The sequence below is a fragment of the Opisthocomus hoazin genome, chromosome 23, assembly GCF_030867145.1.
Source record: "Opisthocomus hoazin isolate bOpiHoa1 chromosome 23, bOpiHoa1.hap1, whole genome shotgun sequence".
In the NCBI taxonomy this organism is placed as follows: Eukaryota; Metazoa; Chordata; class Aves; order Opisthocomiformes; family Opisthocomidae; genus Opisthocomus; species Opisthocomus hoazin.
In genome coordinates, this window is record NC_134436.1 from 11,180,999 (window position 1) to 11,208,275 (window position 27,277).

The 27,277-nt window shown below is 45.1% G+C and overlaps 1 protein-coding gene across 4 annotated transcripts in view; it reads left to right on the forward strand.

Moving 5' to 3' along the window:
• Positions 1-26,769, forward strand: part of GABRB2 (gamma-aminobutyric acid type A receptor subunit beta2) — a 134,390-nt gene extending 107,621 nt beyond the window's left edge. For 3 of the 4 annotated variants that reach the window (XM_075442011.1, XM_075442009.1, XM_075442010.1), the window contains 3 exons: positions 1,016-1,260; positions 16,702-16,752; positions 20,429-26,769. In XM_075442011.1, coding sequence (XP_075298126.1) covers positions 1,016-1,260; positions 16,702-16,752; positions 20,429-20,776 — 644 coding nt within the window. In that variant the 3' untranslated portion in view covers positions 20,777-26,769. The remainder of the gene's footprint in view (positions 1-1,015; positions 1,261-16,701; positions 16,753-20,428) is intronic. The other variant, XM_075442012.1, reaches the window with a different exon arrangement.
• The last annotated feature ends 508 nt before the right edge of the window (positions 26,770-27,277 follow it).

Here is a 27,277-nt window from a genome sequence, read left to right on the forward strand (position 1 = left end):
CTGGCTTGTTAAGCTTTGTATTATTTGAATCGGCATTTAAATCATCACAATTTAAATAAAAATTAAAGTGATTTCATGTCTGAATTAGCCAACTGTATAATCTTTGTACCAGAATTAGCCCAATTGTCGGAGTGTTTTCTGCTGTTGTAGTACTGCTTGTTTTGCTCCAGAGAGAATGCATTTCGCTTGCTTTTGCCCATGGCTGACCAAAGTGCACATTCAGCACTGTGCTAGGGATTATAAATGGCTTTTCCTTTCAGGTATGAATTAAATAAAGTTTTACTAGGGTTGTGTAGCTAACTTCTGAGGTTGAGGGCTTGCTTCCTTGCTGTTACCTTACATTCTGAAAGCAAAACCGTTTCTCTAATTAATCTCTGGACTATTACATCTCGTCACTAAGCCCGTGTGCGTGTTTGTACTCGGCCCCTCGTCAGAGGATCCAAGCACATTACAAAAATAAATATGAGCAGCTGTTGCCAAATTTCTCATAACTCAGACCGATCCCTGCCAGTACAGCTCTCATATCAATAAAACAAGTAAATCACCATAAAAGATACAACTGAGAATTTGGCATTTGAACTCGGTAGCATACCGTCCCGAGTTCTACCAGCCTTGTCTGCGTAGCATTTTCCCCGTAAGAAGTCAAGACTGCAGACGTCCGGAAAGTGCTGGAGGGAAGCAAGGAAACGGTGCCTCTAGGCCGGTAACCTGTAACTGGGACTCGTTAGAGAAGCGTACGGCTTAGCTGGTTAAAAACGTACTCATAGAATCCAACTACTTTTTGTTTGATTGGACACAATTTATTACAGGTGCAATTTTCTTTGCTGTACAAAAACATAAAGACAAAGATAGGGAATATGGGCAGAGGTTGGGGGTGGGGTATTTTTTCCACTGGGAAAAAAAAATCTCCTAGAATTTTTCGGCACTAGCATTGGAAAATTATGAGCTATTTTGCTAGAAAATAAAAATTAATTCAGTCAATAGATGTAATAGACCTGTCAATTCTTTTTTCCAGGAATCACAACCGTGCTCACAATGACAACGATTAACACCCATCTTCGAGAGACTCTTCCCAAAATTCCCTATGTGAAAGCCATCGACATGTACCTTATGGGGTGTTTTGTCTTCGTTTTCATGGCTCTGCTGGAGTATGCCTTGGTCAACTACATCTTCTTTGGCAGGGGACCTCAACGTCAAAAGAAAGCGGCAGAAAAAGCTGCCAGTGCCAACAACGAGAAGCTGCGAATGGACGTCAATAAGGTAAATTGAAACGGGGGTACGTGTTTAGCATTGCCCCAGGGGTGCTGGGGCAGAGGCTTCTGCCAGACAGAGCTTTAAGATGTAATTGCTTGTAGAAAAAGGGTGGAGTGGGATGGTGATGACCTTGTCTCAGGCAGCTCAGCTGTGAAAGCTGCCCTCTAGCCTGGAGAACTGGAGGGCTTCTTCCTAGAGCATGCGCACGGTTAAGCTTGCCCGTGAGGTGTTTCCTCAGTCAGGGTGCAGAGTTAAAGCTGTCGAATCTGTTTCCAAAGGAACAAATCCAAAATGATGGCTGTAGCTGATATTCTAGTAAGAGCTGTATGGAACACTGGAAAGAAAACCAAAGTTTAGCCTACTTTCATAAATCTTTCGGATGACCAGCATAAGGAATATTTGCTACAGAAGTGTTTAAAGCTTGAAAAGTTTGCATGTTTTCAATAGATAATGGCCCAGGATATTGTTGACTAAATGAGAAACCGCTCCAAAATAAAGCAGCAACTTGCTGTGCACTTAATTTTGAATCTAAAAGCGGTCCCCTGGGGGTGGAGAATTGAGGCAGAAAATACATTTGCCAAGATACACACTTCGGGGAAAAAGTATCCATTATGCTTAATGAAAATGGAGCACTTCTCATAAAGCACTTGTCATTTTTCACTTTGACCGTTTTGGAGGCAGATCTGGGCTGAATGCTAAAATGTACTCAGTGTGAAATGTATAAACTTTCACATGCATGCAAAATTGGAAAGTTAAATAAAGTTAAATTCTCTCTTTTTTTTTTTTTTTTTTTGGCATGGGAAGCTTTTTGAATTTGTAATTCAGCATGATACTCCAAGGGGAAAAAATCAAAATCAGAATTTAAGAAAAAGAATCTAAAGCAGAAAAAGCCAAGTGACTATTTGTGTAGTGGAAACAGAAGTTTCATACAGCTCTAGTGGTGGAATTTCTCATGTTTGTTCGGAACTTCTATACTCCCATAGTGTGCCTGTGGACAGAAGAACGTTTTGTTCCCTTTTTGCTGGAACAACAAAAATAGATCACATGTTGATTGCATAAATCAGTTTTATAGGTTACAGTGTATAGTCTTTTAAGATGGAGGATTATATTGTCATGGCTCAGCTCTCACCCATTCATTAATTTGTTTTTTTCTTTTTAGTTTGAGAGAAACCTGAATGAAGGCAAATGCATAGTGATGAAATCAGTTTTGATGCTATGGTACCACAGATCACATTTAAACGTTGTAAAGTTCATGAAGATTCTGCAAAATGTTTTTTTTTTTTCTATTGGTGATGTTTCAGCAGTATAAAGGTTGCAAGGTTTTATTGACTTTGTCAAGTTTATTTTTTAAAAATCAGTCTCCTTTTAAACAATCAAAGTTACCAGCTAAGAAACCCTGTAGGTAACTTTATGAGACTGGATCTATGTTTACCTGAAGTCTTTGCTCTAGCATCCGTGGAAATTTAAGGTCCGTAGGTGCCGGAGCGTCGCCCCGAGCCAGGCTGGGTGTTTGTACTCCGTTTCACTCGTGGTATTTTCTGTGTACTGATTCATGCAGGGGAGCTTTGGCCGTGTAGCAGAACGGCCAAAGCCTAGTGGCAAGCTGCTACGGGTGAGCTGCAATTTGAAAGCACTGATTAGGGTACTAATCCAGCCCAGTAAGCAGAGTAAATTAACTCCCGTACTGCTGCAGACATTCAGCAGCCTCTGCAGAATTACCACAGAGTATACTGGGAACAGCTTTACATTATTGATACTTTTTTATACTGAGCCTTTTGCTGAATATAGCAGGCCAGCGTGGTTCATAGTCTGTGGCAGTTGCTCTGGTGTCCAGATGCACTCTGATGTGAGAATCAGGTTTGCAGTCCCTTAAGCAATGGGCGGAGAATCCAACGGGAGAGGATCAGAAAAGCGTGGTGACGGGAGAGCGTGGTCCTGCTGCGCCGGGGAGGGGCAGAGGAGCTGGCAGCTGCGCTCGCTGTCTGACCGGCAGCGAGAACGCAGATGCATATTTCATGGGCCTGAAGATTTTATCTATGAAAGGGGGCCAAATATTATATAATTATTCTCACGTACAAGAATCAAAAATGGGTCTGAACTGCCAAATTTGGTTGAGGTGCAGGTTTCCGTGAAAACCCAGGTGTTTCAGAAGGGGGACCAAACAAACTCCATCTCTAAGTACGATCCAGCACTGAAGGACTACTTTTACAAAGTATGTGTACTTTGTGATACTACTAGACTTCTCTTGTATCACTACATGGAATACTATGAATTTACGTTTGCGACTTCAGATACTGCGTGAGAAAAGATTAATGCCATGAGCGATAAACCTCGAAACATAAGGGTGAGAACTTCTTTACGCTCTGCTACTGCATTCAGCCTAGACTTTGCGCAGAAGGTGGGTGAGTAGTTACTGGAGCTGCTGCTTGGAGTGCAGCATCGTTGTTTATCCATTGCAGACCAGCAAATCTACACTAGGTTTCTGCAGATTCCGACACCTGTGTTTGTAACAGCCTCTTACAGCTTTGCTGAACGACACAAGGTGGTGAGAGGAGAAGTGCTGGTTCATCCTTCCATCCACAGCTACTTGCCAAATCAAAGTAGAAGTGAATACATACTCCCTTTATGCCGTTGAATTCTCTGGTATGGAGAGATTCCAGGGCAGGCACAGACATGGACGGTCTCTATTTTTGCTCAGTGTTAGTCAGAAGGTACTAGAGAGCCTACAAAATGGTGCAGAAGCACAACAGAAGCTGTTCTTCCATGGCTGTGGTATCTGCTGAATCCAGTGTAATCCCTTGGAGATTTGGTGACTCAGGAGGAGGATGTCCTGGTTTTTCCATCTGAGCGAACACCAGGCTGGCTGCAGAGCTTCCCCTGGGCTATCCCAGATGAAACTGTGGCCAAATCTTTCTTTAAGTTTCATATTGTATTCATGTGAGGTGCCCAGTGAATGTGGTGGGTTTGGTTTTGTTTGGGTTTTATAGAATCATAGAGTAGTTTGGGTTGGAAGGGACCTTTCAAGGCCATCTAGTCCAGCCCCCCCAACAGTGAGCAGGGACATCTCCAACTGGGTCAGGGTGCTCAGAGCCCCGTCCAACCTGGCCTTGAATGTTCCCAGGGATGGGGCATCGACCACAGAATCACAGAATAGTAGCGGGTGGAAGGGACCTCTGTGGGTCATCTAGTCCAACCCTCCTGCTGAAGCAGGGTCACCTACAGCAGGCTGCACAGGACCTTGTCCAGGCGGGTCTTCAATATCTCCAGAGAAGGAGACTCCACAGCCTCCCTGGGCAGCCTGTTCCAGTGCTCCGTCACCCTCAGAGGGAAGAAGTTCTTCCTCATGTTCAGATGGAACTTCCTGTGCCTCAGTTTGTGCCCATTGCCCCTTGTCCTGTCACTGGGCACCACTGAAAAGAGCTTGGCCCCATTCTCCTGACACCCACCCTGCAGATATTTGTAAGCATTTATTAGGTCCCCTCGCAGCCTTCTCTTCTCCAGGCTGAACAAGCCCAGCTCCCTCAGCCTCTCCTCGTAGGGGAGATGTTCCAGTCCCCTCATCATCCTCATAGCCCTCCGCTGGACTCTCTCCAGTAGCTCTTCATCTTTCTTGAACTGGGGAGCCCAGAACTGGACCACCTCTCTGGGCAGCCTGGGCCAGGGCCTCACCACCCTCATCTTAAAAAATTTCTTCCTTCTATCCAGTGTGAATCACCACAGAAGATTGTAACTTCAGGTTTGGGGTGAGAGGAAGGGAGAGAGGGGACTGGGGCTGTGTCTTGATTTGCTGCTGGAATTCTGAAACCTGAGTAATAAAATCACGGAGGAATTTAAAGGACATAAAACTCAAGGAAGATTCAGACTTGACTACCAGCAGATACATTGTGGTAGACTCGTGACATCATGTCGCACGTGCTCAGTTTTTATGGTCGTTCTGCTCTTGCAGCTTCTCGAGCTGCGTTCAGCAGTTTGTTCCTTCAGTCTAACTTCTCACCTTCTGCCTGTGTCGAGGCCAGTTGGTCTCTGTGTAAACAGCCGTAATGTTGCTTACAGGTAAATCGCTGGCTTCCTTCTTGCTCTGGACATCATTTATTGGAGACAGCGTTCACATCATTGCCTCACCTCTCTTTTCAAGCCTGTCATCTTATCTTACGCTGTTTCTTCAGATGCCTTTATTATCTTTATAAGCTGGAGTTTTTGAATCTCTTCTCTTCTGAACGCCTTAGTACTGCAAGTGTATCGAGGAGGACAGGTAAACTGGAGTGTTGTAGTTCTGCTTGAAGACCTGGTGTGTGTCAGAAAGCGTGGTACGTGGACACTCTGACGTTATGCAGCTTTGTTGCATGGACTCTCCTCGGTTAAATAGGAATGTTGGTGGCCATCAGCATCCTTTCGATCCCTGCTAGGCACATTTCGTGCTGCCTTTTCTTTAGGCTCAGGGCACTAACCTAATGTATTAGCTGTGCTTCTGCCAGATGATTACCAGATATGTTAAAAAATAGGGCTGAATTCCAACCTCTGGCTTCACAATATCATTCCGCTGGCTGTCTTGCTGTGGGTAATTGTACATATATCTGGGATGTATCATCCCTGCAGTTTTAAGATAATGTGCCAAAAGTTTACCGAAATCCATAACTTTCATCTATTAATTCTGTAACTACGTAGCAATGGTCTGGAAGGAATTGGTCTAGAGGCTTCTGTGAGGCTTTTTTTCTCCCAATTGTAATTTTGGTTTCTGATTCCTTTTGGGGTAGAAGGGGGTGGGGGGAGGGAAACAAGCTACCCTGATAGAACCCTTCGAGTTTTCTTCTTCATGAAGCCTGGCTTTGTCTTCAAGGAGAAGATTAGCCTGGCCAGGATCTCAGTGTAGAGACTGTTACAGCTGTGACTGATTTCTGATGTTTACCCCCAGCCATTCTAATATGTCGTTTCTGTTACTGCAGTTCAAATAATGAGCTTCTTGGTGCCCTCTCAGTACTGATTTATTCCCCAGAAGTTTCTTCCAGAATCCAGTAGCCTAGGTGGTTTTGATTAATTTTTAAATTTTCTCTTACATTGTTGGATCCAATGATTTTACCTTGGATGTTTCCAACTTGGAACTGTGGCTTAGATGGGTTTGCTGATGCTGATCGCTGTGATGTGTCTGATGCATCTTCTAGTCTTTGTGTCTTCAGGATTTGCAGTCGGGTGGCCTCCAAGCTCTGATTTTCACCATATTTTCCTGTGTTAGTGAATTCCCAGTTGCTTATGCTTTTGTTAGATCTTTTGGCTTCATTACTGTTTTTTCCACGTTGCTCATCTAACTCATTTGATCCAGACTGCTACATACATTAATTGACTTCTCTGGAGGTGTAAGGTGAAAATGCTTTTCAGTGTCAGTGATATCAGTGTATTTGTTGTTCGGGGTAGATCAGAAAACCTCCGCTACAGCTATGTGGTAATTGAACAGAAACCAGAACTCTCTCTGTGAAGACGATGGCAAATGCTGATGAAGGAAAGGCTGATTCTTCTTCCTCTGCGAAGAAGTGCTGCTTGCATCTCGCCAGCTGTACGTTTGGCAAGGGGTGGTTGCAATGGAAAAGCAGCTGCTGTCCTCTGCCAAAGCAGCAGAGACTGGAAGTGTGGCAGGCAGCGGAGACGATACCCGCTGTCAGTGTTGGTATTGGTTCCTCCATCGAGGCTTTTGTTAAAAGAGGGGCTACAGACCCGTCTCTCCATGGAGCACCTTGTCTGAGACATCAGCCTGGCTCCCTTACCAGGGCATCAGCTGGGAGCAGGATATGATGCTTGTGTTTTTTCAACCCAGATATCAAACCTTGCAGAGGCAGTACCGTGTAATGATTTGGTGTGTCTTCCATTCTTCTATTCCATTGCTAGTTCTGGCTTTCCACTTCTTACGTGCGTGTCACTCAGGTAGTGTTTGTTTAAATTATTTCTGAATCTTTTTTTTTTCTTTATGGTTACATCATCTAGGTTTAGGACAGTTCATTATTGCAAATTGACATTTCTTATGTAGAATTTTTGGTACATTCTTTTAAAGTAATTTGATTTGCCACTTCACAGAAGTGGCATTATGTTTTGCATGAGTTAGGTACGTCACTGAATGTGCTTTTACAGTGTATGCAGCTGCAGTCGTAATTGAAGCCCAGGCATTTCCAGCCTAGCTTACAGCCCAGAGAATGAAGTGTACAGGCTCTATACCTGAAGCGCACGATAACATAAATCACATAAAACTCTACCTCTAATTTTGCCATCATGCCGTTGTTATTGTGAGCATTAATAAAGCAATTTCCCACTGGGAAAGAGGGGAATAATGTCAGGATATTATGCAACACTTCATAAAACTGTTTATACAGATTTATTCAGTCATTTTTTAAAAAAGAAACGTGAACTGACGTTGCTAACCTCTGCGTGTTTAGATAAGGGTTTTTTTTCTGAACACAAAGACTTTTTTTAAATATACTGGGTTTATTTTTAAAACAGTGAGTAATTCTTTACTCTGTAGTCTGTTATTACGTAAGGTATTCGCTCACGCCTGAAGGTTACAGTGCAGTGCTGCGACACAGCGCCAAGCCACAAACAAATGGCGTGGTCGGACCAGTGACAGTTTTCTATCAGAAATTTGGGTCCCAAGTAGAGAACATGGAACTTGATAATGAGATTAAACAGCATTTTAATAGATTTGAATCACTGTAGAAATGTTCTCTTGAAGAATGAATGTAGGGCTGAGCAAGCTGAGAAGGTTTACACAAATACGGGTATTTTTGCAATTCATTGCCCTCCCGACCCACTGGTGTTACGTCCAAATTAGCAGAGAGTTGCCAGAGGAGAGGAGATGGGAAGGGAGGAACAAAGAGGAGCTTAACCTGCCCTCAGCCACACTTGCGACCGTAACTTGCTTCCCCTTCAAGTTGTCTCAGCTGCTGAGCTTTTCCCATACACCCTTCTGACCAAGGAAAAGCGTCTGACCAAGCTTAACCAGAGAGGTTGAATAGTTCTTCATGGATCTTTCACTCTTCTAGGACTCCAGAGTTTGAAGACAAACAAGACCACGCAGTCACCTGTTTCTCAAGTGATTGCACCCAATTATTTCACCTACGCAGCCGGGCAGGCTGAGGATGGGCAGTTTCTGGCCGTTGTGTAGCCTGGCGAGGAAGCGGGGCTCCCACACCATCCTCCTCCTCCAGGCGCCCACTTTCAGGTCCACGGGCTCACACGTGTGTGCCGTTCAGGAGGGTTGAACTAGATGGCCCACAGAGGTCCCTTCCAACCCCTACTATTCTGTGATTCTGTGAAGGCTGAGAACTTTCTGATTTGTTGTGCCAACGATGCCACCCGTTACAGCACACGCTTTGAAGCGGCAGAGAGCCAGCGCGGGTACTGCTTTGCTCCCTGCCGTTGCCCGTGACAGCTTCCAAACTGCTTTTCGCCACTTCACTAGTGAGTAAGTGGAAAAGCTTGTGTGTTTTTTCACTGTCGTATCCATAGACATCTCTTTTGAAAAAGAGGAGTGGAATTTGAGGAAGAATTTCTTCCCTCTGAGGGTGACGGAGCCCTGGAACAGGCTGCCCTGGGAGGCTGTGGAGTCTCCTTCTCTGGAGATATTCAAGCCCCGCCTGGACGCGGTGCTGTGCCCCCTGCTCTGGGTGACCCTGCTTGGGCAGGAGGGTTGGGCTGGGTGACCCACAGAGGTCCCTTCCAACCCTGACCATTCTGTGATTCTGTAATTGGATGAAGGAGGGTGTTCGCTGGAGCCCGTGTGAGTCTGTTGAGACCCAGGCCAGCTGGTGAAAGCTTTCAGCGCGCTGCAGACAGGCAAGGTCGCGCTCTGCAATTTTCAGACTACGGCGTTAAGATGCCTTAACAGGGCTGCAGGCCCGAGACAACGTACCTTGCTCCAAAGCACTGCTCATTAGCTTAGGCTTGCCTAACGCCTTCGTTCCCCCTCTGGTTTGCTGCTGGCGTGCCTCCGGCCGTTTCGGGTCACAGCAAGATCTGTTCATTTCTGGCTGAAGAAACCATACGTGCACCCTTAGTGAGGAGGGAGTATGGCAAAGGTGCCTGAAGCCCAGCAGTGTAGAACTGCACCTATACCCTGCGCACTAGAGATGCTTCTAACATAAAACGTGAGTAAGCAGAAGACTGTAACAGCTTTTGGAAAAAAGAGGAATTTTAAAATGGCAGCATGCACAGACTCGGTTAATAAACTGAGCAGGGTATTAAAACACTTAGGCAGCATGACGCTCTTAAAATTTCCATCTAAAATCTCGAATCCTCACTGCTCTGTATCGCTGGAGCCAGCGCTGCCGCTGTCGAGATCCCGGTGAGCGCAGTCACCCTCTCCCTGTCCCCTCCAAGAGCAGCACCGGTGAAACTGCGTGAGGACGGAGTCTTGATCCGGGGTGAGCAGGTGTTGCTGGCCCACAGGCTTACTGAAGGACGTGTCGTAGAAGCAGGCACGGATTATAAAAGCGCAGCCTTCCTCCCAAGCCTACATGGATGCGGCATGAAGGGAGAGCTTGGCTGCGCCAGTCAGCTCGGCCGGCCGCTCGGAGCTCCGGCAGCGGTGCAGTCGGAGGAGGTTCCAGTTCTAGCCCGCAGCGCTTTGCAGCAGCAGTCATGAGGGGATTTCTTTCCACGATCCGCAGCGGTATTCCACATGACGTCTGAACAAAGGTCAAGTCAAGAGCCTGAGTTTTTCTTTCTGCAGCTGTGCTCCTTTGAACGCCGTGTTTAATTAACGTGAGGGCAGCGGCTGTACACGCCGTTCACTTGAAGCACGCCATCCCTCTTGCTTTTGTAGTGCATCCACAAACCTGCTATCCACCGGTGCCCCTGAATTAAATACGCTTTTGGCTGCAAAAAAAGAATCCATGAATGCAGTTTATATCAGTATTTCAGACTGAGGGGAAATAAGACACAAAAAGGCAAGCGTTGTACAGTGAAACAGAAGAAGTGCGTGTAGCTGCGGTCCAGAAGGGCAAGTTTGGCCATGGGGTTTGGGGAATTGGTTTCCCAAAGCAGATCAGCTCTGAAGGCTCTGGCAGGGTTTCACTGACTGGCCAGGAGTCAGCCAGTTTCTACCCAAAGCTGAAGTTGAGCCTCTGAACGTTCCGTGCTCGGGGATGTGACCCAGTGGTGCTTACGCCTCTTGAGATGGCGGGGTTGCGTGCAGCGGGGTGGCACGGAGCGGTAGCAGTAGTAGTAGAATGTAGAAGATGACTCTGTCAACCCCTTTGCTTTGTTTGTAGTGTCCAAAATGATCATCTGTTTGGGTTCTTTTGCAGACAGCAATACGTTGCTGTCTCTAACTTAGGAGAAATCAATTCCAAGTGATCCAAAATTCATGCCAGAAGTGTTTACAAAATGAGAATGGTAGTATTCCACACTGGTAAGAAGAATACATATTTCAAATCCAGACTGGTAAGAAGGAGAATGCATATTTCAAATCCCTCTTTTAGAGTTTTTGCCCATCTTTGGTCCACTGGTAACTATTAATTGTGATGCTTTGTTGTTTTTTGCTCTTTAGGCCGTAAGATTACCTAGGCTGAAGCAAGTTGGTACTTCCAACGCTGTAAAAAAGCCCAACGATTGCTGTGTTAGAACACATTCTAAAGAGTTTTTCCTAATACTTCAAAATGTTTTTTTCTCAGAATCTTTATTTTTTTTCCCCAACAGTCGAAACATTCTGATTCCCAGGAGAGACATGAGCAGAATAGCCCTAGCAACCTAGAAATAACAGATCTGGCAGTATTCATAACAAAATATTACTCATGTGGCATGTGAACTGGGCAGCCCTGTAGACAGGAACCAATTGTATACTTTCTTAGATATGTTCTTTTTAAAAGGGGGTTAGGGTGTGTATTGCACACGTGTTAGATTCGGTGAAACTGTCATGCTGGGCTGTGAAGATCTAAGTTTATTGGTAAATACGCTTAGTAAATTCTTTTGGATACTAGCTGCTTTCCCAGAATTCTGCGTATGGAGACATATAGACACCAGGAGTTCGTTTCTTACATATCTTAGGAAAAAAGTTAGGAGGTCAGTGGGATTATGCCTAAATTTTAAATATGCCTGTGTATGTATGCAGACATACAAGTATATACATACGAATATATCTTCTTTTACTCCTTAAATACTAGTTTTAAGAATCCCTCTCTAGTGATATGAGATCATATTAAAACATAGAAATCTAAATCTTGTTTATTGTTACGTCTCCATTCCTCTTTGTAGAAGTGTGAGAGACTAGAATTTAGTTTTCTTCCCCACGCAGAAAACTTGCTGAGCCCTCTCCCTAAACTTAGCGCATCTTAAAGCCAGGCACGGAAAGCCCTGCGTGCCTGTCCTAGCTGGTGTCCTCCAAACGAACGCCCCGTTCCGGGGTTACCTTGTCGGAAGCTCCGCGCTGCCGGGCTGGCCGGGGGTGCAGCCGCCAGGCTCTCGCAGCCTCAGGCGACGAGGTTGCTTTCGCGAGGTGCTTCCTTTGGGCCACGTTCTGCCGTGTCTTCCCGGAGTATTCGGAGGTTCCTGCAGGTGGCTGGAGACGGCAGCCGGCAGAAAGGGCAGAGTCTAGCTTACGTTTCGCTAGATGGAATTCTGAGGTTTTGTATTTTCACGCTGCAGCGGTTTGGGGTGGGAGGTGTCTTACAAGAGTTTCAGTTGTTGCGTGGAAGGTCTTTTGTTCGTTAAAGTGTACGATGATGTGGCGGGAGGAGAAGATCCCAAAGTCAGTTCCATGCAGGTATTGTTTGAAGAGGGCTAGCTGTTGTGGGGGATGATGCTGCAGCTTTGATTTCCTCTTCCTTTTTGTATCATGAGGCATATACAATATTCAGTAATTTGCAATTTAAAAAGAAGCCCGTATTTGGTCTCATGAACCCATTAACAGCTTTTTCAGTTGTGAGTAGATCGCCCTTCCTGAAATGCATCTTACAAAGCTTTTACGACATTGAACGTAAACACCTGCCGTGTTTGCATGTTAGTAAACTATTTTTTTCTTGTTTCTATAAAATTATGTGTCGAGAACAAACTGCACACTATTGCAAAAAAAACGCAGTCTTTTTTCCTTCATTTTAACTGTGTTCTGAAATTCTCCTACTGTCCGTATATTTAAATTTTATGTGCGTGTGCATATATATTGCTATAGAACTACAAGAAGTTTAACTAATCAGGCTCAAACTTTGTTTAAAATTACAAGCACAAAAGGCTACTAAAATGTCAGGAAGAAAACTGTAACTGAGTTTTTATTTTCTCTAGGATTAACGTATGCACAAAACCAATTTAATACACAGTTTGCAATGATACACGATACCGGAATATATTTTGCCTGCACAGAAATTTATTTAGAAACAAATCTGAAATGACTAACCATGTCTTGGCAGCAACGTTTCTTCATTCTTGTCACTCATTTTTAAATGTGACAAAATGTTAGACTCTCCCACAACAGCAGGCTATCAGGGTACAAGTAAATCATGCAGGAATGTTCTAATTCAGTCAACAAACTCAGATTTTTTGATTATTTTGAAGCGGAACACTTTTCACTTTAAGATTGTCAGGACTAGTCCTCTGAGCCTCGCCGTAGCTGTGGAACTGGCAGTGTTTCAGGCTTCTAAGTCAGCGCTGAACATGACCATAAGAAGCAGATTTCCAGATTTTTTTTTAAATTCAGAAATTCATCGTCAAAAGTTGGAAATTCATCTGTATGTTCCTTATAATGAAAGCTTGTCAGTGATTTTCATAGAAAAATCTCAAGAATTTTCTTTTAATTATTTTGCTGAATGTAATTACAATTTCCCTCCAGTGCTTTATCACAGAATCGCAGCATGGTGGGGGCTGGGGGGGACCTCTGGGGATCGTCCAGTCCAGCCCCCTGCCAGAGCAGTTTTTGACGCTTAGCTTTAACAGAGAAAAGGTTTCTTGTTTCATGGAAGGGTTTCATTTTTAAGATAGCATCACTTACAAAGAATCATTTTAATCTGAGCAATGAAGAGATCTGTACCTAAAGTTTCTAGAAGGGAGGGCAACTACCTTTAATATCATCAGTTATTCAGATTTGAAGACTTCCCAATTAGAATTCCCCTCAACTAATATTTAGCTCCACCACTATGATATGTTCTTGCAGGATAAAAAAAGAACTGTTTCCTCCTTATCTGTATATGCATTGATGCAATGGTCGTGGGTTTGGTTTGAGACCGAAAGTCTTATTCACAGGAAATCACTTGAAAACATGAATAACCTTAATATTTAAGTCCCATTAAATTAATGTATCTGCTTAAGTAAGTTACAAGCTCGCTTCCTGAATAAGATATTTTCGGTTTGTGGTCAGCCATTTTTGCTGCACTGGAATGGAATTTACATGTACAACATCAAGGCCTTACATAATTTATTCGTTCCACTTTACTAGAGATTGCATTGGACTGAATCGTCCTGGCCAAAAGTGAAACGGGAGAAGATATTTTTCTACAGAATCACAGGGTACTCTCTGTTTTTCTTTCTTGGTTGGCTAAGGTGATTTATCCTCTTTACTCCAAAAACCCCAGGGACGTTTTTGGGACATTTTACAAGATGTTGGTGTAAGGTTGAAGCTGGGGACAGGACACCAGTAGGCCAGTTCCCAGTTTTTCCCTGTGCTGTGCCGTGACTCAAGCAGCAGTGCTGATTTTGCCTCTTTGACTTGTTGGCTTTTGGTTTAGAACGTTGGATTCTGTGCAGCAGTTTGAACAAGTTCACATTTCATTATTCAAATGTTGTCAAGCCAAAGATACTTTGCCTCTTTCATTTTGTGTGGGCACTTCCTCTGCAGTGTCTGAAGTATGGAATCCTGCGTGTGAGTAATGGATACCAAAGGAAATCGCGTTCCCAGCCATTTCTTCAGAATCCTGCGATGCTTACGATGGAGTTATTGGGGTGTTACTGATGATAACGATCAAGAAATCACATATAGGAGGGTAAAACTGGACGCCTAGAAATTGAACTACAAGTAGTTAGAGCAGTGTTAAAGCTCTGTGTCCAGATCTTGCATTTTTTTCTTGCTTTCTTTTTGTTAATTCTTACAGGTCTCTTGGTTTTTGCTTAGATTTTTAGGCTTTAAAAGCTCAAGAACCTAAAGCAAATCCTGATTGAATTTCCAGAGTTTCTCTGGATTTTCTGACCTACCTGACTGAATGTCCAGAGTTTCTCTGGATTTTCTGACCTACCTGACTGAATGTCCAGAGTTTCTCTGGATTTTCTGACCTACCTGACTGAATGTCCAGAGTTTCTCTGGATTTTCTGACCTACCTGACTGAATGTCCAGAGTTTCTCTGGATTTTCTGACCTACCTGACTGAATGTCCAGAGTTTCTCTGGATTTTCTGACCTACCTGACTGAATGTCCAGAGTTTCTCTGGTTTTTCTGACCTGAAACCCAAGTAACCTAGAATTACAAGTGACCCGAATGTTGCTGTCCTCTGCATGCTTTACAGCCGGACCCAAACCTCAGGTATATAACGCAGTTCGAGCCCATGCGTGCTAACGTGGTTTCATAAACAGCTGCTGCAGTGCTGGCAAGAAATTCAGTTTTGTGCAGGCAATGGAAATGCCGTGTTTGCTACATTCCTAGGAGGGATGTCTGGAAACACTAAGCATTTGAGCTGTATGACTTCATGCAGCTTTATCTCAGCAGAGTCGCTTATCATGCCAAAAGTGTCTGTATAGCTTGAAGTAGGTGCCGTTTGAAAATCGTTAATTCTTGTGCTCTTGCAGGGTGAAGCTGGCAGCAGTTTGTAGAGGCCTGGCTGCCTGCCAGCCATCCCCCCGTGCAGGCAGTGCCGTCCCCAGAGAGCAGGGCTTCCCAATCAATCGGTCAGACCTTGCTGATGAGGTGGAAGATCCCCAGTGCACGGGAAATGCGCTGCGTGCTTCCACCTCATCTGGCCCGAGCTGCTGTCACTAGTCAGGGGTAGGATCTTACTGGGTTTCCAAGCCAAGCTCAGCTGTAAGAGGTGGGAAACTATGCTATGGATAGTACTAAAGTCTTTAACAAATTAAATTATATGTCTAGGCCTGTCATGCTGGTCTTCATTGCAAAAGGGATCTTCATTTCTGTCTTCAGTTCTTAAGAATGTCGGTTCACAGGACCTGTGCGTGCTGAGACCCAGTCTCGGTGTTGACCTTTGTGGTCGATTGGGTGCGTCCGTTCTCCCGTCTTGGTTTAGCTCACCGTATGTTGCGTTTGGCTAGTGGCAGCCCTGCTTAACAAGAGGAGATTTCTTTTGAATTTACACCTGTTTTGTTTCACAGGGTTTTTCCACCAGAAATTCCAGCCCTACTGTCTTATTTTATCCATGGCTTCTGCGCCAGTCTGCCATAGACTGAGCCGTCAGTGCCTGCCTGTAGCTGGAGCTTGTAGGTGAAAATGAAACAGTACATGAGGAAGGAAACATGTCGATATTACATCTTTTCAATTCATCAGTACAAATTTGCCTCCTGCTTACAAAGCTGTGTTTGGCTTAGCAATAGGGCATCGTCACCAAGATGCTGGTTTACTAGGTGTTAGTAGTTTCAAAGACCTGGTCATCCTTGGAGGATTCCTAATGCGCATACGTGTGTGTGTGTGTGTGTGTATGTGGGGGGGAATTGTAATTTCCGTGTGTTTTACAGTTGCTAATGTATTACTGTAAGAGGAATTCCTCCAGAAAGCCATCATTTTGGAGTTTCTAGGTAGCAGAAAGAATATGTAACGGTAACATTTCTACCCTTTCCTCTGTATTCCCTTTGTGTGAGGCCATCAAAAAGGTCATGGTCTCTTTCAAGGCTCCAGAGTCAACTTTCCTTTCAGCTGACCTGGACCTGGAAGTGAATATCATTTGCATCATATATTTTGTCATCCACCTTCAAGACTGATTTATAAAAAACCCATCCTGTTGCATGGTTGCTGAGCTCTGATCATTTCTCCTCTACCTCTGCTTTCACCTTTTATTTCCATGGTACCTGCTGCGACTTTTTCTTCATCTTCACATCCTCCCTTCCTTCCTTGTCCCTGGGAATTTCTCCATTAAGTTTGAACTCTCCTGTTCACCATAAAGAGTCTAGTACTATGGTTGAACAATCCTTCAGCACCAAGAGATCTTTTTAACCTTCCTCCACCTCCCTTTGAAACCACTTTTACACTTACTTTTCCCCCAGAATAATTTTAACAATTGTTTTCATATCATCATATCTTCCTTGGTCAAGTGACCAGCTGGAAAAAATACATTTGCATCACAAAGTTATGTTACCTTGAGGAGCAGGGCAAGGCAGTAATTAGTACCTCTGAAGCCAGAATATACTTGTGCTAATTGTTGGCTTAGAGGTCCCTATATCTTTTAATTAGTTGTCCTATTATTACCCTAGAGTGCTTTAATTTTAAATGAAAGATAATAGCTGCCTTATCTCTAAGGAAACTGGTCTTGGTTTTATTAACTTACAGGACAGAAGAATAATTGGCACATATCATTGTCCAGAAATGTATTCAACAAAGGTATCTTTCATTGTTTTCTAATGCTTTTATCGTCAGAGACTTAAAATCCAGGTCCTGACCACTTACGGTCACTAAAGATCCCATGGCACTTTTTTATAGCGTGCTCATCTCAACCCCAAGCACCTGGCCAAATACCAATTTGTGTAACCGTGCAGCTTACCTGACATTCCCCCCGCCACCCCCCCACCCCATAGTCTCAATTGGCAACGGCATTCTCCATTTCCTCGACCAAAGCGTGGTGTGTTGTTCTGCGCTGCCAGGCCCCACGTTGCCCTCAGAGGTGACGGCGCTTCGCTGCGAAGCGATTCTGCTTTCTAAAGCTCCTAAAGCGCTTTGGGATCCTTTCCATGGGCGGTGCTGCCTACAGCAAAACTGTAATGCGTTGTTATTCTGCCTCAGGCTTCATGCAGTTACAAAAGCAGGTTTTGTTTAGAGTTGGGCGAACCTGCTTGGTGGAAATAACGCTCCCAGCTCTCCGTAATCTGCCAAGGAGCCTTTTGTCAAAGGTTGAAAAGTGAGGGTAATTTCTTTCCGGGGTTTGTTTCTGTTGTTGTTGTCGTTTGTTCCTTTGTTTCTTGTATTTTCCCCATTCATTTGTACTTCTGGATTGGAACTTTGGGAGTTCTTCAGATTGGGGGATTCAAAATACCATGAAAAACGCAGTTCTTGTTATGGTCAGGGCACCGTTCCAGGTGCGGGAGGGTCAAATCAGTGTTCGAGAAGCACTTGAACTTTGCGGTGCTTCCCGGGCTCTTCTAACACTTGAAGGTTCGCCCATCACTAATTTTTACTGTATTTTGCATTATTTCTTCTGAAAAAATCTTGGAATATTGAAAAATGCTGCGCTCCAACTCTGTTATCAGTGTGAGATGTGCAGAAGACGACACTTTGCCCTAGAAGGTAGTTGAGGATATTGCTGAATGTTTTTTCTGCGCAGCATCACTAATCTGACTAACCACTGGCAAGATCACCAGGTATCTGCAGCAGTTTGCTGTGTTAAGAAATCAACTGAAAAGGGAGCAGAAGTGACAAAAGAATCAAAGCAAAAAGTTAGAGGAGTGAGAGCACGGCGCTAAAGCGTGTCTGTGTCGAACTCCAGTAGACTGAAAGAACTTTTCCTGCGTTTGTGTTGCATGGAAAGTATGCGAGTGTGTAAAGAACACGCAAATTTCCAACATCATTGCAGGTCAGAAGGATAAAATGCTTAAAGTAGGTTCATCCTAAGAAGGTTTAAGATGTGAACAGATTTGTTGACACAAATCTTTCTGAAGATAGTATCTTAGCATGCACAACACTGAGGTGACGAGAACGCAGGCTGCGGGCTAGGGGGTAAACCCCTTGCATTAGTGGGTGTTACGTCAAACTGCCCCTCGTGTCATCGAACTAAAACTTCTCTTCTTTCCTTGAGGCTGTGTGAAACTAGGGAAAATGGGGTTTCCAAATGGCTTTGCACCCCTCTTGTAAGATACTTGCTCTATTTGGTTTTTAGACGTCCTTGTGATCAGTTAATGCCAAGTGCCTATAATTGCTTTTATTTTCAGGATACTGAAAGTCTTACTATTCTTCTGAGATCTTATAACAAAAATGATCACTAATTTTGTCTTACCCCAAAAATCACAGAATTTTCTAAATGACTGCAGTCATTATAAAAAAATGTTTGAAAGCTCCCTTGAGAAGTTTCATAGATCTATTGGAAAGCATTTGCATACGTTTGCTTTTGTTCGCATTACAGTAGCAGAATACTCTTTTTGCCTGAGTTTTGCCTAAATTTGAAAGCTTTTGCATATGTTTGCTTTTGTTTATATTACAATAGCAGAATACTCTTTTTGCCTGAGTTTTGTCTAAGGCAGATGAGAATTGATTTGGCGGCCTTCCTGGCACAGTGTTTCCTCGAAGTGCTCAGTATCGTGCTACAGGGTCCTTAAAGGAATTTTTCATGAGTTCCAGCTCAACTTTCCCATTTTTCCAGTGCTTCTCAGAAGAGATTGACTTCCCTAACACACAAGAAAATTCAAAGATTTCATATGGCTTCGATGGTAAGCAAGCAAAAGTAGATGATTTTGGCTGCTTCACATGGAGTCATTACATTTGATCTAAAAGTAATATATAATGAAACTAGAGGGGTGCAAACTCCCATAGATTAAAAAAAAAAAAAAGGGGGGAAGCCTGGCATCTCAGCAGTGCCCGTTTTGATGCATCACTTGAACAGATGCCATCACTCAAACGGCCGTGTTCCGGTAGGTCCAAAGTACTTTTGTGAGTGTCCGACCTCCCGGGTGATAAGACCGTGCAGCGGATGCTACTCAAACGCCGCTGTTTTCACCCCAGTTCTCTCACAGCGCCGTGTCAGGTATCACCTGCAGCGGTTCTTTAATCATGGCAGCCACGGTGCTGTCCTGGGCAGCGCGGCGAGCTACCTGCTGCTGACTGCTGGCTTCTCAATATCGCAGAACAGGCTCATGCCAGATTATTGTTTAGAAATCCACAAAAGTCACAGTTTGTGCACTTTCAGTAAGAACTGTAGTGTGTATCATGTACTTTATAAATGAATAATGTGGAAAAGTTATTCTTCAAGGAGCTCTGGGACAGTTTCGTCTCTTATTTGGCCTGCAGTATATCTGCATTACCATCACTAGGTCAGTGTACTTAATTAGCTGCTTATTACCTATTATTGCTTTTAAAGTATTTTTATGGAATTATGCTCTGTAATAGCAGAATTCAAAACATACACTTAGAGGGAAGGCTGAGGAGAAAAAGAACTTCCTAAATAACCTTATATTTGTTTTCTCTAAATGGGTTATTTTGGAGTTCTCTTGCCATTCTTCAGATCTACTCCAGATTGCCCGGTTCCTCATCTTTGAAACCCTCTTAATTGTCAAAAGGGTTTTTTCACAACATTGCATTAATATTTTTTTCACTGAACTGCCTTTAAAAAAAAAAAACCAGAGTAGCTGAGACCACCCTCTGAGACAGCAGTGGGACGTACGCTGGCTGTGGTTACGCTCCGTGTCTGCTTCTCCTTGCTCTGCAGCGCGGATCCCTGCGTTCCAGCGCCCAGGTCCCCGCCGCACGCGCGCTGTTTCTGGAAGCCGTTGGCGCCGGGGATGGGCTTTCCCCGTAGCTGCAGTCAGACCGTGTCGGTGCCTTCCCCCGCAGCCAGCGGTCCGGTCCGGACCACGGGCACGGAAAGCTCGCCCGCTCTTGGGGAGTGCTGGGGGCCTCGCTTTGCAGAGGCAGAGACGCCTGCTGAGGACCTGCAGGTTTTCTCAGAGAAGGAGCTTTCACTTGCAAGAAGCAAAACTAAACCAAAGCAGACCCTTTCCATCTGATTTCCCTCCAAAATCCCCGAGAAGTTCACCCCAGATGCCCGACCCGGTGGCCGAAGCCCACTGCCAGGAGCTGAGCACGCTCTGCCGTTCCAGGTACTGCTTTTGCTCCCTGGACACGGGGCCTGGGGAAATACCATTTATGCCATTAAACTGTGCTGGCCTTACTGCTCCTGGAGTCCACAAATAAATGACAATAAATATAGTTACGGCCTTGCTTGAAGCCTTTAGACAGGCTGATGCCCAATGACTTAGTAAGGTTAGCCCTGGCCCTCGTCAGCATGGCTTCAGCTTGCGACCGAGCGGGCTTCCTTTCTCCCCCGTTAAATCTGCTTTCTCCTTTTTTCCAGATGGACCCACATGAAAATATTTTGTTGAGCACGCTTGAAATTAAGAACGAGATGGCTGCCTCCGAGGCTGTGATGGGGCTTGGGGACCCTAGGAGCACGATGCTGGCCTACGACGCCTCGAGCATCCAGTACCGCAAAGCTGGCTTGCCCCGACACAGCTTTGGCCGCAACGCGCTGGAGCGGCACGTGGCACAGAAGAAGAGCAGGCTACGGAGACGTGCGTCGCAGCTGAAAATTACCATTCCCGACTTGACTGATGTGAATGCCATAGATCGGTGGTCGCGCATATTCTTCCCTGTGGTTTTTTCCTTCTTCAACATCGTCTATTGGCTTTACTATGTGAACTAAGAAACGAAGCCACACAGGAAGCACGAACTGGGTTTCTCTTCAAATCGGTTGTACAGCCAAAAGTGGGACTTAGAAAAATTCTATTCAGGACAAAAAGTTACGTTAAAACACCTTAGTTGCTGGCCCACTCTCTGGTCTGTTTTTACAATGTTTTGGTTGTATCTGCTAAATCATAACGATGTTAAGCTGCAGTATGGACATACCCTTTATCAAAATAGAAGTGCATTTCGAGTGTGAAGGCAAATTGGACTTTGACAATCACTTCTGTCTCATGGGCCCTCACGCTCTCTTTGTTTTTTCCTTTTTTTTTTTTAATGGCCATTTGAGTTTAGTGATACAAATTCTAGAGCGGCATTTGAGAAACGAGTTCTGGTTGTCACAGCAGGACATTCCCAGGGACACCGCGCCTCCGGGGCATGCGTCAGAGCGGGTACCGAGCTGTCCCCATGCTGATGAAACTTTACCTTTGAAATGTGTAAACTTGAAAACAAGTAGTGCCTGTCATCTTTCGAAGATGATGATGGTCAGAGGTTTCCCAGCCCCGTTCAGGTATTTCCCGTTACTGACAGAACGGAACCTGTGACCGATGATACTCGGGCTGGGTGGCTGCGGAGAAGCTGAAGCGAGGAGCACTGGTTTTGTTCGGGTTTTGCAGGGAGAACGTGCGCGTGCAAGCACGGTGACCGCAGCTGGGGTCGGCAGAGGAACGTGGTGACGCTCTGAAGACGCGCCGGCTCGGACTGGGCAACTGCTGGGCCACATAGCGATGCTCCCGGTGGCTGACGGAAACCAGGGGCACCCGGCCTTTCTCCGGGGCAGGGAGGAGCTACAAAATACAGGGCCCGGGAGAGGGAAGGCTGCGTGTGTTTGCGTGCGAGGGTTGTCAGCCGTAGGGGTGAAGCACTCGGCTGGAGCCGTCTGGTTTCTTCCAAGCTTGCAGTCTCCCCAGCGCTGCGCTTGCCACCGCCGTCGGGCTCAACGCCTCGCGTGCAGCTTGGTTGGAGCTGTTGTGCCTCGTTCAGCAGCAGAGATCCCAGCGTTTGTCCTTCGGGAGGAGGAGTACTGGCGGGGTGTTTTCTCAGCCTGGATCAGGCGATGCCATCTCGCTTCTTGTTTTGTCTTCCCTAATGCGCTGTTTTAAAGGGAAAAATCGTAGCCGTCGCTTCAAGAGTTTAATTACACTCTTGAATGTTTCCTGCTTTAGGGTGATTTCCACTGAAAAACTGGCAAATTGCAAGTTTGCTTTAGGAAACTTTTTGAGGGGAAAGGGAGTTTTTTTCATTCCGTAGAGTTTCATCTTGTAGGCAAAATAGAATAGCCAAAAAATAGAGCTTTATAGGTGAAGTAGAGGTTGCCATTTAGTCCGTTGTGCAAACTTTTTCTGTAGAGAAAAGAAAAAATCACAAGAAGTGTATAAAAAGTATGAATTCCTGCTGGCTTTTGCCAAATCAGATCCCCAGTGATGTTTGAGCCAAGATATTTCACGAATCAAAAGCCGCATCTGTTGTATCTGTGCTGCCTCTCATCTGTCTACAAATTTCTGGAAGAAACTGGAATTGAAGTCGCTTCCAAGTAGCAAAGGAGTTTTTTTCAGGCAGATACATTTCCCCCCGTTAAGCAGTTCTTTGGCGATGCTTTGTAGTATTTCTTACAGGTATTTTTCATAAAATATTTCCTTTGAATTTTTTGCTCTTGCTTTAACAGAGCAAGTTTCAGCGGGTTTTGTTCTGCATTTGGCAGGGAAGGACGGTGGTAGGAGGAAAGCAGTTCTGGGCACTCACAGGCCAGTTTGCTGCCTTGTTTTGAGCACTTATTGCTGCTTCAAGTGGGAGGGGATGGCTCGGAGCCCGAGGGGGCTTTGCCGGGCGCACGCACCACGCAGTGTTTCCGAGGGAGCTGGGCGCACGGCCACGCGCTGCCGACTGTGACCGCGCTGTCATCAGGCGCGTCCCTTCCCCGGCCGCGGTGCTGCTGCTTCTCCACGTACCCCATCTCTGGCTGCGTTTCCTGCAGAGCGCGAGAAGCTTTGTGGATGCATTTGGAATTTCAGCTGAGAGGTGCGAAGCATGTTGGAATTTTTTTTCCCGGTTCTAAGAATCACAGAATCACAGAATCACAGAATAGTAGGGGTTGGAAGGGCCCTCTGTGGGTCATCTAGTCCAAACCCCCTGCCGAAGCGGGGTCACCTACAGCAGGCTGCACAGGACCTTGTCCAGGCGGGTCTTGAATATCTCCAGAGAAGGAGACTCCACAACCTCCCTGGGCAGCCTGTTCCAGGGCTCCGTCACCCTCAGAGGGAAGAAGTTCTTCCTCATGTTCAGACGGAACTTCCTGTGCCTCAGTTTGTGCCCATTGCCCCTTGTCCTGTCACTGGGCACCACTGAAAAGAGCTTGGCCCCATCCTCCTGACACCCACCCTGCAGATATTTGTAGGCATTTATAAGGTCCCCTCGCAGCCTTCTCTTCTTCAGGCTGAACAAGCCCAGCTCCCCCAGCCTCTCCTCGTAGTGGAGATGCTCCAGTCCCCTCCTCATCCTCGTAGCCCTCCGCTGGAAGAAGAAAAGGAGCAAAATTCAGTATTTCTCGTCAAAGTCTGTTCCTAACGAAAAGTATTAATTATTACACATAAAAGCGGTCTTACAGTATTTTTCTGTACAAGCTTTTCTTTCATTTCCCAAATTGCTGCCAGCTCCTCCTTCGTCCCGCAGAAGCATCGTGTGGACGATGCAAGCTCCGCAAGCCGCAGCCGTCGAGTCCCGGGGCGGCACTTTGATTTCTCTGACGCTGCAGTACAAGCCATAACGCTCTCTGACGTCGCTGGTCAGGGGGTGAAAGCAAATCTCGGATTCCTGCTCAGGTGTCACTAGGAAAGAGGCGTTACCTGGGGGGAAGGAGCACTTTCGCTTTTGCTGTGTCCTTCTGGCCATTAATGTGACGAATCAAATCAGCGGAAGAAGGATTCTATCATTTTGTACTAAGGCTGAACACTGTGATACAAAAAGATGGGGGTGAGAAAGGCTGGCGAGGCGCTGTCAGGGGACGAGTGGAGCTCGAGCCCAGGGAGAGCGCTTACTCCTCTTCCGAGATGCTGGAGCGAAAGGGAGAGCTTACGCCGACGTACACGAGGTTTGCGGGGTTTGCGGTGCGTGCTACCCTCCAGGTCAACTAGAATAAATTTGCTTTTACTTTAGAATTGACCGAAAATGAATATTCTAGATCGTTTCAATTGTGGTAGTTGTTGGTAGTTTCAATAAGCAAAGTATCAAAGTTAGCAATGTCAATAAACCTCGTAATATAATTATAGTTGCACAGTTTATTGTTCTATTGGACGTGATAGCCAGCAATTAAGGTGTTTTTCATCTTTGTGAAATTCATGGGCAAATTATGACTCTAACATGGCACAGTTTTAATGAAATCTTTGAGATCAATCTGTAAATATATACTGTACATGACTGCTAGTAGGTATGAACACATTTTCAGAATTGAAAATCCATGCAACATGTTTCTGTGTTTGCATAAGGGATGTGACGTTTCTGTCCTATCGCGGCTCAACGACTGGGAGGAAAGACTCAAGCGATGCCATTGTGACCATTTCTGTTCTCATTCCCAGGGGAGGAAAACAGGCTTAGGGAACAGCCTGTCGCAGAGATCTTCGGAGAGCTTTTACCTTCTGATACGAAGGACACAAAGTGTGTAAGGTACCAAAGCACAACGGGCAGAGAAAGGAGTGGTGGTCTTACACCTGGGGAACAAATCCTCTTTTTTTCAGACAAATATGCATTAAATGAAAGCTCAGTTCATTTTCAGTGTAATTATTAGACTGTGTTCCAGTTCTGTACTGTGACACAGTACTAAACATAAGTGAACAGATGTTAAACATTATACAGCTATATGTGCATATGGACGTACAGCTGACCGTCCCTATGGACATACGTGTGTGCCTATATACACGTGCTGGGTGTATATGTGCACACACGTTCACATGTTGGCGTGTTAAAGGAATAAGCTAATAATAGTTTTGTTTCTACCATCAACAAGTGTATGACTATATTTTTGAGAAAAAAAAAAAAAAAGATTAATGTATTTACAAAAACCAACTTACTCTACAGGGTAACGGGGCATTTCCGTATCAGCAGATCGGTCCCTAGGAGTCATGCGGAGCGTTGTCCCTTGGCGGGGCGGCACTGCTGTACCTCCTAGCGTCTGCAGTTAGGCCAGTCCTCCCATCGCTTGCCTACGTCTGCTCTCTCTTTTTATAACAGCATTGTCCACTAGTAAGTTTTCAAAAACCAACAAATTCCTTAGGGCACCGAGAAAAAAAGGCAAAAGCATTAACGATTTCTAGACATTAATCTAGGGTGGGATGGCCAGGGTACAATACGATCTCAGTAGTGACCATAACATTTTGCTCTGTGTACATAGAACATACAATGTGAGCAACCATAACTTAAGCTGAACGTGTGTAAATATTATCAGATTTCTTAAACATTTTTAACTTCTAATTTGTACTTTATGGTAAGGCAAAAAGCTAATTCTACTTATGGTTTAGGTTAATGTGTCCTAAAATCATGTAAATAATTAAAGAAGCTGTAAATGAGCGGTCGATAGATACAGTAATTGTTCAGTGGCTTTTTTTTTTACCAAGTACAATAATTGCAGTGCTCTAGCAGAGTAATTTAAACACCCTTTTGCATAAGCAGATTTGGATTCCAGATACAAAGGAGCAGAGGAAGCACTGTAGTGTTAAACAGCCGTTGCAGCAATGCTGCCGCCGGCAGAGTCGATCCTTCCGCGTGGTTAAAATGTCCGGGCAAGGGGAGAGCGCGGCTCGGCGCAGCGCGCCCGGCCGGGGCCGGGCTCCAGCGAGCCAGAGGTGGAGGAAGCCGGGTAAGTGAGCACGCAGCTGCTGATGCCTTGCAGAAAGCCTGCGTATTGCGTCTGTCTGTCTCTGAAATCTGTATCTCTCACGGGGCCGAACAGCAGGGATATTTGTCTTTACGAAAAAACAAAAAGGATGTTTGACTGTCGTTAGATAGCGTAGTCCCCAAAGCCAAAGAATCTTCACTCCGGAAATGGTTTGAAAGGGAGATCTCGTAAGTCACTGCTGAACACCAAAGGTAAAGCTTAATAAAATGCACTAGGAACTTTGTCTAAATTTTTAAGAAGCAAATGGAATGTCGATCAAAAATACTGCCCTCTCCTACTTTGTAAAAAGAGTAATAATTTCAGTATCCATTAATATAAAATTGAAATAGGTCATCTCTACCAGAATATGCAACACGAACATTTCATAAGTATAAAATTATTTTCTTTGTAAGTGCTTTGAGAAAAAATGAAACTTCAGCGATGAAAAAGCTCACCTCTACTTTCATACTAAGGGTTGTATTTTTTTAATGCTTTCCAGACATGAGGTCATCTGTTCCGGTTTGATAATGCTTTGTGTGTTTTCGCTGTTCCCGTCGCGCGACGGGTACTCACCGGGCTGTGTTGTTCGTGGTCTGTCCTGTTCCTTTCAGTCGAAGACAGAACATCTGAGACATGATTAATTCTAGCAAGCTGACTATGATTTCACTTCTCTCACGTTTTTATTCGCATGGGTGTTTAAATGGTTCTGTTAGTACTGTCTTTGCACAGTTCTGATTTCTCTTTTTTTACTTAGTACTATTTACTTCATAACGTAGTAATCATCAGCCTTACTAATGACCTTGTAGCCTTTCTTATATGCACATAATGCACATTTTCCAACGGCTAGAAAATGCAAAATACTAGTGGATATCATTGCATCCGATCTTCATGTCTTTCTCAAAAGGACTGCTAACCTCTGGGATACATGAGGTAGTAAAACGATGATTGTAAATGAGTAGCACATAAGAGATATTTTCTTGAATTTAAAATTATTGCAGCCAGTTTCAGCATGTAAATATATAATAATGTTGGCTAGTGTGTAATTCTTGAACTAAAAAAATATAAATAAAGAAAACCTAAAAGATGTACACGGCGTTGTGTTCTGTTGGGCAGGCGCTTATCCCAGAGCTCCGGAAGATGACGCTTCTCCCCTGAAGTGAGTATGGATGCGCCGGGTCGGGAAGGGACGGCGGGCAGGTGGGCACCTGCCCCTAGGCCGGAGGGGCAGCCGTGGCGCGGTGACCGTCTGCCCGGGCGGCGGCTCCGGGGGTGCAGGCGCCGCGCGGCGAGGTGCGTGGCGCTGGGCGGTGAGAGAACGCCGAGGGAACGGCTGGAACGCCCCAGGAGGTCAGTGGCTCCTGCTCAGAGTCAGCGCTTGTGGATCTGTCACTGGTGGCAGGCTGCTGGTGTCCTCCTGGTAGAAATGCGGTGGGGTGGCATTGCCTTTCACAGAAAAAGGGCTGAGCAGCCCCAAGTCTGTCTGCGTGGACTTCAGATATGGAAATCCCAAGTTCAGTTCCTTCCTCTTCCTGCTTCACATCTAACAGGAGACATCCTGGACGACCACGTGTTCTGACCCTTCCAGCATGGTGGCTT